Source organism: Grammomys surdaster, unplaced genomic scaffold (genome assembly GCF_004785775.1).
Source record: "Grammomys surdaster isolate TR1022 unplaced genomic scaffold, NIH_TR_1.0 126198, whole genome shotgun sequence".
NCBI lineage: Eukaryota > Metazoa > Chordata > Mammalia > Rodentia > Muridae > Grammomys > Grammomys surdaster.
In genome coordinates, this window is record NW_021621003.1 from 5,877,866 (window position 1) to 5,889,193 (window position 11,328).

The 11,328-nt window shown below is 43.9% G+C and overlaps 1 protein-coding gene across 2 annotated transcripts in view; it reads right to left on the minus strand.

The window, feature by feature from the left end:
• Nucleotides 1-1,621: 1,621 nt before the first annotated feature.
• Nucleotides 1,622-11,328, minus strand: part of Saysd1 (SAYSVFN motif domain containing 1) — a 12,427-nt gene continuing 2,720 nt past the window's right edge. The window contains exons 2-3 of one of the 2 annotated variants that reach the window (XM_028758639.1): nt 7,496-7,818; nt 1,622-1,706 (exon numbers count right to left, since the gene is read on the minus strand). In XM_028758639.1, coding sequence (XP_028614472.1) covers nt 1,640-1,706; nt 7,496-7,818 — 390 coding nt within the window. In that variant the 3' untranslated portion in view covers nt 1,622-1,639. Of the gene's footprint in view, nt 1,707-7,294; nt 7,819-11,328 lie in introns of those variants that run through there. The other variant, XM_028758640.1, reaches the window with a different exon arrangement.

The following is an 11,328-nucleotide window of genomic DNA, read 5'->3' on the forward strand; positions in this document are numbered from 1 at the left end:
GCATGGGAGAGGCATGGAGCAGGGAAGGGTGCATGGGAGAGGCATGGAGCAGGGAGGGGTGCATGGGAGAGGCACGGTGAGCAAAGGGAGGTTTCAAAGGCATATATTTCTATGGTTTAGAACTTAGAGTTAGGGAGCTGAAGCGATGGTTCAGTGGTTTAAGAACACTTGCTGCTGTTGCAGAAGACCAGGGCTCAGCTCCTAGCAAACACATGGGCCTCATAGCCAGCCACTTGTAACACTAGTTCCGGGGGACCTGACTCTAAAATAATATTTTTAAAAATTAAATTTTACCATTGCTTCTACTTGCATATTACAATGTGAGCCCTTTGCCTTTCCCCGTGCCATGTCTTTACTCTGACATTGTGAACTGTGTACCTCAGAAACCATAAGCTTAATTGAATGCTTTCTTTTATATAAAAATAGAATTTAAAATTAGACACAAAAATAAAGTCCCAAACCTCATGTTACATGTAATCCTGGCAACCTGAAACAACCATGTAGAAATAGAATGGATCAGTGCACACTCCATGCCAGAGCCACCAGGGACAGCGCCCAGGAAGTAAAGAGTTCTGTGCACAGGTGACAGCACATTTTGAGAAGAAAACAGAATGGTATTTGCATGTGTTTGCATTCATGCACACACACACACACACACACACACACACACACACACACACACATACTGCAATAGAAAAAAAATAAAATAAAACATAAAAATACATGCTATCATACTATCTGCAGATAAAAACGATTTACCTCTTCTTTTGCTATTCCTGTCTCTATATTAGGCAGTACTAACTAAAGCCTTCAATATAACACTTATATGCTAGGGTCCCGTGCCATCTTCTAATTCACAGTAGTGAGAGGGCTTGAAATATCGACTTCCTCCATTCTGACCGCAGCTTATTAAGGCAGTTCCCACTCAGCAGGTAGAGAAAGGAAGGGTGCTGTTTCTGCGACCTCTTCTGGCAAAAGGTCTTCATATACTTGGGCTTAGGAAATGAGAATGTGCATATTAGGCATGGGGTGCCACCTTGTGGAAATAAGAATTCAGTGCCTCTGAGCAGCATCTTCAGCCATAGTTGCCTTTGTCCATTCTAAAGCTAATGAGATAAACCTGGGTCACCCTCACCACAGCACATTGTCTCTCTCAAACAGAAACTCGGCTGTCTTAGTGTTCTACTGCTGTGAAGAGACACCATGACCACGGCAACTCTCATGAAGGAAAGCATTTCAGTGGGGTTTGTTTACAGTTCAGAGGTTCAGTCCATTATCATCATGGTGGGAAGCATGGCAGCCTGCATGCAGACATGATGCTGGAGTTCTACATCAAGATCTGTCAGCAACAGGAAGAGAGGGGTCCTGGGCTGGCTTAGCATTCGAAAACCTCAAAACCCATCCCCAGTGACACCAACAAGACCACACATTACAATAGTGCCACCCTCTGGAGACCAAGCATTCACATCCATGTCTCTATGGGAGCATTCCTATTCAAACCACCACATTCCACTGCCTGGCCCCTGTAGGCTTGTAGCCACATCATATGCATTTTGCATATGATGCAATATCAATAGCCATATCAATGCAAAAAATGCATTCAGTCCAACTTCAAAAGTCCCCATAGTCTAGAACAGTCTCAACACTGAAAGTCCAAAGTCCAAAGCCTCTTCTGAGACTCGTGGCGATCTCCTAACTTTAATCTCCTGTAAAATAAAAGTAAAAATCAGATCACATACTTTGAACATACAATGGTACAGAATATAAATTATCATTCTAAAAGGAAAAGAAGGAAACATAGTAAGGAAACAGTGGACCAAAAAGACCTAAAACCAGGAAGACAAACTCCAAACTCTGCGTCTTTGTGTCTAATGTGAAAGCACTCTTCAAATTTCCAATTCCTTTCAGCTTTGTTAACTGCAACACACTTCTCTCTTGGGCTTGTTCCGTTCCCTGTTATCAGCTCTCCTTTGCAGGTACCCCACAACTCTGGCATTCACAGCTCCATGCAATGGCCTTTCTGGGCATCCATGCAGGGACATCCTTAACACATGCCTGGCCTCGGTGGCTTCCCTCAGTTATGGAAGGAGATTCTATGACCCCTTTCTTCTATCATTGACTCTAAAGTCAGAACTGAATGGCTGAAGCTGGCCCCCATCCCATTCAATCAGCTTTCTGTTTTCAATGGTTTCCTTTACTTTTGTCTATCCTGGAACTCACTCTGTAGACCAGGCTGCCTCTGCCTCCCAAGTGCTGGGACTAAAATTGAGTGCCACCACACCCAGCCCTAAACTTTTCTTTAATCCCTTGTCACAAGAACAGCGCTTAGCCGGGGGTCTTGTCCTTTAGTCCACTTAGAACTGGGCTTTCAACAATACCAACCAACCACAGCTCCCAGGGTCTAAACCACCAGCCTGGGAGCACTTAGGGAGGGATCCAGGGCTTTAGCTGAATATGTAAGAGTGGAGGGCCCTGCTGGGCATAGGTGGAAGAAGAGATCCTTGACCTCAAGAAGGCTGGACGCCCCAGGGGGTGGGAATTCTGAGGGTGGGGAGGTGGGAGTGGGGGGGTAGATAGAGGTTACATCCACAGAGAAGAAGGAGGAGGGGTGAGGGGATTGGGGGTTCCTGGGTGGGTGGGGGGTGGGGTAAGGGGACAACATATGAAATATAAATAAAACATCCAATAAAATAAATTTAAAAAAAAAAGAACTGGGCTTTCCCCCAAACGGTTTCTGAGTGCTCCCTTTCTCCTCAAATTGTACGTTCCTTGCTCAGCTTACTCCTTTTCTTTATAGATCTGTATAAGACTGGCTACTGATAAGCACACAACAGTCGATACTAGCCTATTTTGAAATCTTTGAGGCCAGCCTGGTCTACAGAGTAAGTTCCAGGACAGCCAGGGCTACATAGAGAAACCCTATCTTGAAAAAAATATAATAATAATTAAAATACTAATAAAGGCAACCACATACTTCACCAAAATGGTCTCTAGACCACATTCTAGTATTCTTCCCCTCTAAGACATCTCGAGCTGGGCCTCCATAATTCCAATTACCTTCAGCACTGCGGTCTTCTATATTCCTACTAGGCTGGCTCATTAAGCCCCACTTCAATTCAATTGTTTTTCTAGTCCAAAGTCCTAAAGCTCCAGGGAAGCACTGTATCTACTGAACCTGTAGTTGTATGTGGCCATTAGCTGTCATGTGAGTACTGGGACTCAAACCCAAGTCATCTGAAAGAAGAGGTATAGCAGGAAGATTGGAAACTTAAGACCAGCCTTGGCTATGTGTTGAGTTTGAGGGTAGCCAAGACTGAGACTATCTCAAAAACAAAGGAACAATACCCTATATAGAACAGGGGTGTCTCTTTTGCTTGCTGTTGTTTCTGTTGCTTATGTGGTCAACAGAGGACGAAATGTGCTAAATTGAAATTTTCTCAACTTTTGAATAATATTCGTTACAGTATATTGTTATTGCAATGCCTATATTCTAAACATTATGTTAGATATATGGGCATAGGAAAAAAGGTTTATGAGAGATCAGTTCCATCCAAGGTTCTGAGTATCATCTAATGTGTATTTGGGACTTATTTCCTGTGGATCTAGGAGACAGGTAATATATAAAATTCACAATTGAAAGTGATCTGGGGACATGGAAGATGTCTCGGTGGTAAAGTGCTTGCTGTACAAAGATGAGGACCTGAGTTCAGACCTCAGCACCACATAAAAGGCTGCTGTGTTTGTGGCCCCAGAGCTAGGGAGTCTGAATCAAGTGAATTCCCAGAGCTGGCTGGCTGCTCAGCTGAATTAATGAGCTCCAAATTCAATAAGAAACTTTGAAGAAATATGAGGCCAACACCCCATATGAACCTCTGGCTTCCACAAGCGTATGCATTCATGTGCACTGGCACCCACATGTACATGTCGGAAGCTCACACACAGAGAGAAAGAGAGAGAGAGAGAGAGAGAGAGAGAGAGAGAGAGAGAGAGAGAGAGAGACAGAGACAGAGAGAGACAGAGAGAGAGACAGAGACAGAGACACAGCGAGAATGATTTCCGTCTCTGAGACACCTCCCCCGAAATACCTGTCCCCTATGACCTGGTTCTCTGTGGGCTCAGCTTTTTGAGAACAAGGTCTAAATCTTTGGCCTAAATTCTGTCTCAAAATAAAAGCACAACATAAACCAAAGCCTTGAGTTCAAATTTTTACCTTCTTTAGTTTGGTGACCAATTTTTGTTAGCTGTTTAAGCTCCTAGCCATTGTACCCCAGCCCCCTTGAAGCTCAGAAGTGGACAGGGAACTACAAGACTGCCTGCTAACCCTAGGGAGGAGATATTAAAATATGTATGTAATAAATCACTGCTGAAGGCTTTCAGACTTTTCCAGGACCAGTGAAAAAGCCTTGGTCCTATGAATCTTGAAGTGAAAAACAAAAACAGAACAGCACAAGTGGTCCCAAGAAGCAGTCCAGAGGGTTTTCCTCTTAATGTCAACGATCAAGTGTGAGGTAAAGGGATGTAGGGCAGGCTGCAACAGCTCCATATTGCCCCTTGGTGGCAACATGCTCCATGGAATTCTGTTCCAGCCCTATATCTATTCTATGGCTCTCCTCCACTCCTGATATACAGAGGGCTCTTTGTGTGTCAAAACCAGAAAACCTTCAAATAGTTCCTGGAGTGTCAGGAATGTAACACAGTGTTCTCATTTTGTTTGCTTCTGCCCAAATGAGGATGGCTGGTTCTCCTAACTGTGTAACCTTCTGTAGCAGACCCAGTTGCTTTATCTAGCTGTGCAAATCAACCAAAAGACAAAGGGGACAGCCTCCCATGCTCAATGCATAGTCCTAGCAGCATAAAATCACAATTGTTAAAAACTCCCCAACCTGAAGCTCCCAGAAAGGGCTGGCACTGGTTGAAGGTAACTTTGCTCCTGGGGTACCATTTCCATGACCTAGCCTGAGAGAGGGAGGAGAACTCAATGGTCCACCAGCCTGGAGGATAGTCACCAGGGGCTCCCAGGGGTCTTGAGATTAGAGTAAGAAAGAATGAACCTTCATGGTAGGCAAAGTGGCTAAGTTCTCCCAGGTAACAAATTCTTAAAGAAGTCCCTGAGCCTTGTAACTGGAATCTTTTTGGGGTCAACAGAAACAAGCCATCTTTACTTAGGAATAAATATGGCCCTGCCAAGGGTCAGACAAGGCCAAATACTGTGACAAAGAGCAAAAACAATGTGCCTGTAGACATTGAAGGTAACAGAAATGACATTCCCACATGCAACTACTACAATGATTGTCTGTGTCTCTTTCTTTGATGATTGAGCTGCCCTTAATGGCAGTCTCATTCAGGCTACTGGAAATGAAAACTCTGAGGTCAGCAGGTCTAAATCAGAAAAATCAAGACTATTAAAATAAAGCTTAATGGTCTAACAAGAACAGGAAATACAGAGTCCCTGCTTCTCCTCCCTGCCAGGCATGTAACTGGCTCACATCTCACTTTTCCTAGAATACAAAGCCAGTTCACACACCTTTTGGGAAGAGGTGAGCAAGAATAATAGGGCCATGACTGGCAAGAGGTCTGCATGTTTCCTATTAGATCCAAGTGCCTTGGAAAGTTCTAACATTCAAAAAACATATGGATTTAGATGAAAACTAAGAATGTTTTGTAAGTAGAACATATAAGGGAGAATAAAAGAATTAACAATAGACCTCTATCTATCATTTAATGTTTCCTTCAGGAGCTGGGTCAATGGCTCAGTAGTTAGGAGAGGATCCAAGTTCTGTTCTCAGCATGCTCACTGGGTTGCTTACAACAGCCTGCAATTCTAACTCTTAGGGAATCTCTGGCCTCTGTGGATACCAGCACACACATATGTGTATATGCACATGCAAGCACACACAGACACAAAGTTACCTTCATAACGTAATTATAGCTTCACTCTGAAAGTGAAAAATTACTGAATGAACCAGTAATTTTTTTATAACCGTAAGTTTATAACAAAATTAGAACAAAATTAGAGTCTTTTCATTCATTAGAATGACTCAAAGAAAAGGTAGGTGTGGCCCAATTCCAATGAACCTAAACTCCACCGTTGTACTGGAAGAAGAAACAACACCCAAACTAGGCCCAACAGCTGCAGTCTATACAACTGCTAACTAGAGCCCACAGACAGAAACGTGCGGACTCTACAGCAGTTAGAACATAATAAAGCATGGGCCCAAGGATGTAGCTTCATTGGCAGAGTGCTCATCTAAAGTGTACAAAGCCCCAGGTTTGGTCCCCAGTATATAAACCAGAACCACAAAGTGAGTTTAAGACCAGCCTGGGCTACAGGAGACCCTTTCAAAAATGCCTGAAACAAAGTGAGACACAACTCAAGCAGTAAAACTAGAGTCCTATCTCCTAGCCCTTCCCCATGCACACACTCAAGAATTTCTCTTGATTACCTATCATAAATAACCTCTTATCAAATTTCCAATACTGTGGCTGGGAAGATGGTTCAGGAGTTAAGAGCAAGCTGCTCCTGCAGATGACCCAGTTCCCAGAACCCATGAGGTAGCTTACAACCATACATCACTCCAATTCCAGAATATCTGACACCCTCAGGCATGTGCTACACACATAATCACGTGGACAAACACTCATACAAATAAAATATTATTGGTCTCTATTTGACTTTGTCCTGTTAAGACTTTGTTTCTTCTTCCTCTAAGTAGGGACAGGGTTAACAGGAAAAATGACAGATGGTTATGGGCCGTGTATGGGAACCTGCTTATAGAAAGAATCTTAAAGACATTTTATATTTCAATAGCATTGATGACCGAAAAGAGGAGAAACAAGACAAAAACAAACAAAACTTCCTAAACCTTACAACCTAAACCTTTTGGGAAAATAATTCTGAAATACTTTTTATTTTTATCTTTTTTGAAGGCTAGAGAGTGATGGCTCGTGGTTAAAACCATTTGTTGCTCTCACAGATGAGTGAGGTTTAGTTCCCAGCATCCACACAGTGGCTTACAACCATCCATAACTCAAGTTCCAGAGGATCTGATGCTCTCTTTGGAGCTCTGAGGGTACCAGGCACACACATGGCATATCTATATATATTTGGGCAAAACATTCACACATTTACGGTGTGGGGGCAGACTAGTTTCCCTGGCCTGGAACTTAGCTATGTAAATATTAAAATATGTAAAAGGTGCCAACTCATTCACCAAATCACTTGGTAAACCAGAGAACCTCTCAGTGCATCTCTAGCAGGCCAGTATCACCACTTCAATAATGAGACAAACCCGCCTCTTTCTTATATGGCTTTTATATACTGCATCAGCCCCGCCCTGAGTGTCCTTTCGAAAATTTCACCTAAATCAAAGAGGAGTTCCAAGATGAAACTGCAGCAGATCAGGGGAAAAGTGAAGAATGTGACCACCCTGCAAGCTGTCCTTTGTCCTCTAAGTCCATGTTCAAGGACAGGAGGGCCAGCTGGGGCTGGTCCTACCTCTCCTGTGGGGGTCTGAGCTGTAACTCTCGCTCCAGCTGCTCAGCAGTCAGGGTGCCCTGGATGGCTTCACAGCCCGGGTTGAACACAGAGTAGGCGCTCTTCTCTCCTTCTTTCTTCTCCTCGGGACTCCGAGTCCCTACGTACATCCAATAGAACATGGACAGGACAAAATAAGCCAGGCCAAATTCCAGTTCCACAAACAGACCCAGCAGGACCAACCAGAGGAGAACCTTCAAGAAGGTGATGTTAGTCAGGAAAGACTGGCGGCAGGAGGAAGGCAGAGGGACTGCTGTGCTCTGGCAGGGCTGCTGGCCTGCTTCCTAGGACACAGAAGCAAACAGAAGTAAGAAGGGGGATAATGGAGCTGAGAGGATCTGAATCAACTGGAAAGGCAGAACTTACTGCTCTAGGAAGGCTACTGGCTCACTGACATCTAGTTTCTTGCCTTCTTCTCTAAAACACTCATTGTCAGACAGCCTAGGCTCCCAGGTCTAAACACATCAACACTGATCAGCACTCAGCAAGATGTGACCCTACATAAACTGGCAGTGTTGAGATGGCTCCATTTATGGAAGTTATTTCTTCAGATTACTGGACTGTTAACAAACCTAATGTGTACCCCCAACAGAACCTGACCAGTAATTGATGATACAGCAGCTGCAGTACTTGTCTCCACAGAGTCACGGTCAACACACATTTGCTGATATGATAAGACAGGCTGAAATACCCAGGGTAACTTGGTTCTAAAATGGAGACCATACCCAAAACAGGAAACAAAAATCCCTTCCACATGCTACAAAAAAAAAAAAAAAAAAAAAAAATCAGTGATGGCCATTACTGGCCATTATGGCCATTGGCCACTCTATCCAGGTCCTCATCAATCATTCCCAGGCCTGGAATGCATCTCCTAACTAAAACCCTTGCCTCCTATCTCCCTCCAGTCTCCAAGCCAGCCTGTGTACGACTACTCAATGAGTTCTCTAAATCACCTTCACCTTGCAGCACACACATCTTCAATAAAATCCCACTGCCTGCATGTTAAAATCCAAAGTTCTGACGTGGGAAGACAGTGCCAGACGCTAAGGGAATCCCTTGGCATGTAGGTAGTTTTAGGAGCTTTGCCTGATCTCCATGATTTTCTTTTTTTTTCTTTTTTTTTTTAAAGATTTATTTATTTTATTTATGAGTACACTGTAGCTGTCTTCAGACACACCAGAAGAGGGCATCGAATCTCATTGCGGATGGTTGTGAGCCACCATGTGGTTGCTGGGATTTGAACTCAGGACCTCTGGAAAAGCAGTCAGTGCTCTTAACCACTGAGCCATCTCTCCAGCCCTCTCCACGATTTTCTAAGTTCATTTTTTAATGTTTTTGTTTATTCCTTTGTTTGCTTGTTTTTATGTGCATTGGTGTTTTGCCTACATGTATGTCTGGCTGAGAGTGTCAGATCTGAAGTTACAGACAATTGTGAGCTGCCATGTGGTACTAGGTCCTCAAGAAGACCACTCAGTGTTCTTAACCACTGAGCCATCTCTCAAGCCTCTGTTTTCTAAGTTGTTAAGAGTCTCTTTTTGACACATAGCAAGAAATGGGTTTTGTACTGCAGCCTGGCACATTGGTGCAATGGAAACAAAGTCAGCTTTGCTTGCCAGGAAAAGCTCTCTCGAATTCCAAATTATTCTTCAACAACTTTTAAAGGGAACAGGATCCTATGTGGATTGTACTGTCCAAGAAAGGTCATGACTTGCATCTTTAAAAACAAGGGCCTAAAGATTTCCTTCCCTTTTTATTTAACTAGGTGCCCGGGGGGGGGGGGGGGGTAGGGCAAAGAGTTGGGAGACAGGAAGAGTTAATGGTAAACAAACTGTCAGAGAGGACAAATACTGGGGCACATATGGAAATTCCTCTGACTGAGAATGACATCTAATATTGATTCAGTTTGCCTTTTCAACAACAGCCATGTACAGAAGCATTTATGGTTGTACATTGCTTATAGGCATGGCTCAGAGAACATATTCCCATGCCTCCAGTAGCAAGCTGCTTCCTACCTGAGGACCCTTTCCAGAGGGAGACAGAGACAGACACAGCATCAGACATATAATAGAACGAAAGATGAGAGACTGTATGTTTGCACGCACACGCATGCACATGAGCACACAGGAAAGGTTGATATCAGTTGTTATTTTAGTTGCTTTCCATATTTATTTTTGATACATTCTGTCACTGAACCTGGATATCACCAATTAGGATAGACTAGCTCTCCATGGAACTCCAGGGATCCCCCTGTCTCTGCCTCCTCAGTGCTAAGATTATGATTCACTAAGTTTGGCCTTTTTATGTGAGTGCTGGGATTGAACTCAGGTCCTCAAAAGAGAACATTTGAGCAGTAGGGCCCATTGAGCCAAGGTTGAGAGATCCAGAGTTGCAGACCAGGATGGAGAATGAACTCCTATGGCTAAACTGCAGTGCTAGGGGCTTGTCTTGAACAGGGTCAGAGAGGTGAGCAAGTTTCCATGGGATTAAACAGTTACAAGTCTTTTAACCACAGTGACAGAATGTCATCATTTGGGGGACTGGTTTCCTCCAAGAAAACTTTGGGCAGAGGGAGATGAATAACATCTCCAAAGAATATTTTTTAAAAATTATAGCAGGCAAACCCAGGAAGGGCTTATGAATATAGTCAGTGAAAATAAACCTAAAGCCAAGTTCCTTTAGAAAGGCAGAGTGGTTACCACCCCAGCGTTCCCTCTCATCGATTTCTGGGATTTTATAAAGGAAGCTTTCTCTTGAGTTTGAGCTTCTCTGGGCTCAATTCAGTGACTTCATATTCTTTGGAAATGAGACATACAATCAAAAGCACTTTGTGTGGTTAGACAGTTTGTTAACTGGAGCGGGAAAGAGGAGGGGAAGAGAGGAGGATGCGTTCACAAGCCTCTGTTTGCTGATGCCTAATCAATAGTTATCCAAAGACAACTGAGTTGTACAAAAAGTACTGAAGGAAATGGTTGGCGGAGCATCTGCACCCTCCTTATCTTCACCCTCAAGTTAGTGGGAAACCTGAATGAATACTTATGGAGTCAAAACTGAGCAACCATACCCTCTTCCTAATTAAAAGAAAATTCCTTGAACTGGATACTGTGCAGTTTGGGGGTGGGGTGGGGTACTAGGAAAACCAGGAATGTTAAACACACAGGGACATCTCCTCAATGGAGGAAATAAAATACCTGCATTCCATCCAGAAAGCTGGGAGTGAATATTGTTAATGACCTGGTGATCTTCTGCTATCTATAGAGGTAAACCTCACCCAAACCCCAGAATGATTCTTCCAGGCCCGCTCTCCCTCCCTAGACCTTTATCTTTAGCTCTCATTCTTAGGGGAGATATCAGTTGCATTTTATCGCCTGCTGACCTCTATGCTAGTTGATCAGAGGCCACACCAGATCCTAGGCCCTTAAGCTATAGAACCCATCTTCAAGGTCACATGTACTTTGCATAGGAATTTCTATGTAGTGACACCTGAAGCTTTATTGTGCACCTAGACTTGGAATGATTGTCTCTTAGAAGCCCCTTTTCCAATTTGCCCACAACAGACAGCCTGGCATCAGACTCCCTGCAGTCTGCTCCCGGTCAATGAGATCAATCTGAATCAAGTTTCCATTCTCATCTCTTCATGGTTCCTTGACTGCCTTGAAACCAGCAGGGAGCAGGGAGCAGGGAGCAGAGAGGAGCAGGGAGCAGGGAGGAGCAGGGAGCAGGGAGGAGCAGGGAGCAGGGAGGAGCAGGGAGGAGCAGGGAGCAGGGAGGAGCAGGGAGCAGGGAGGAGCAGGGAG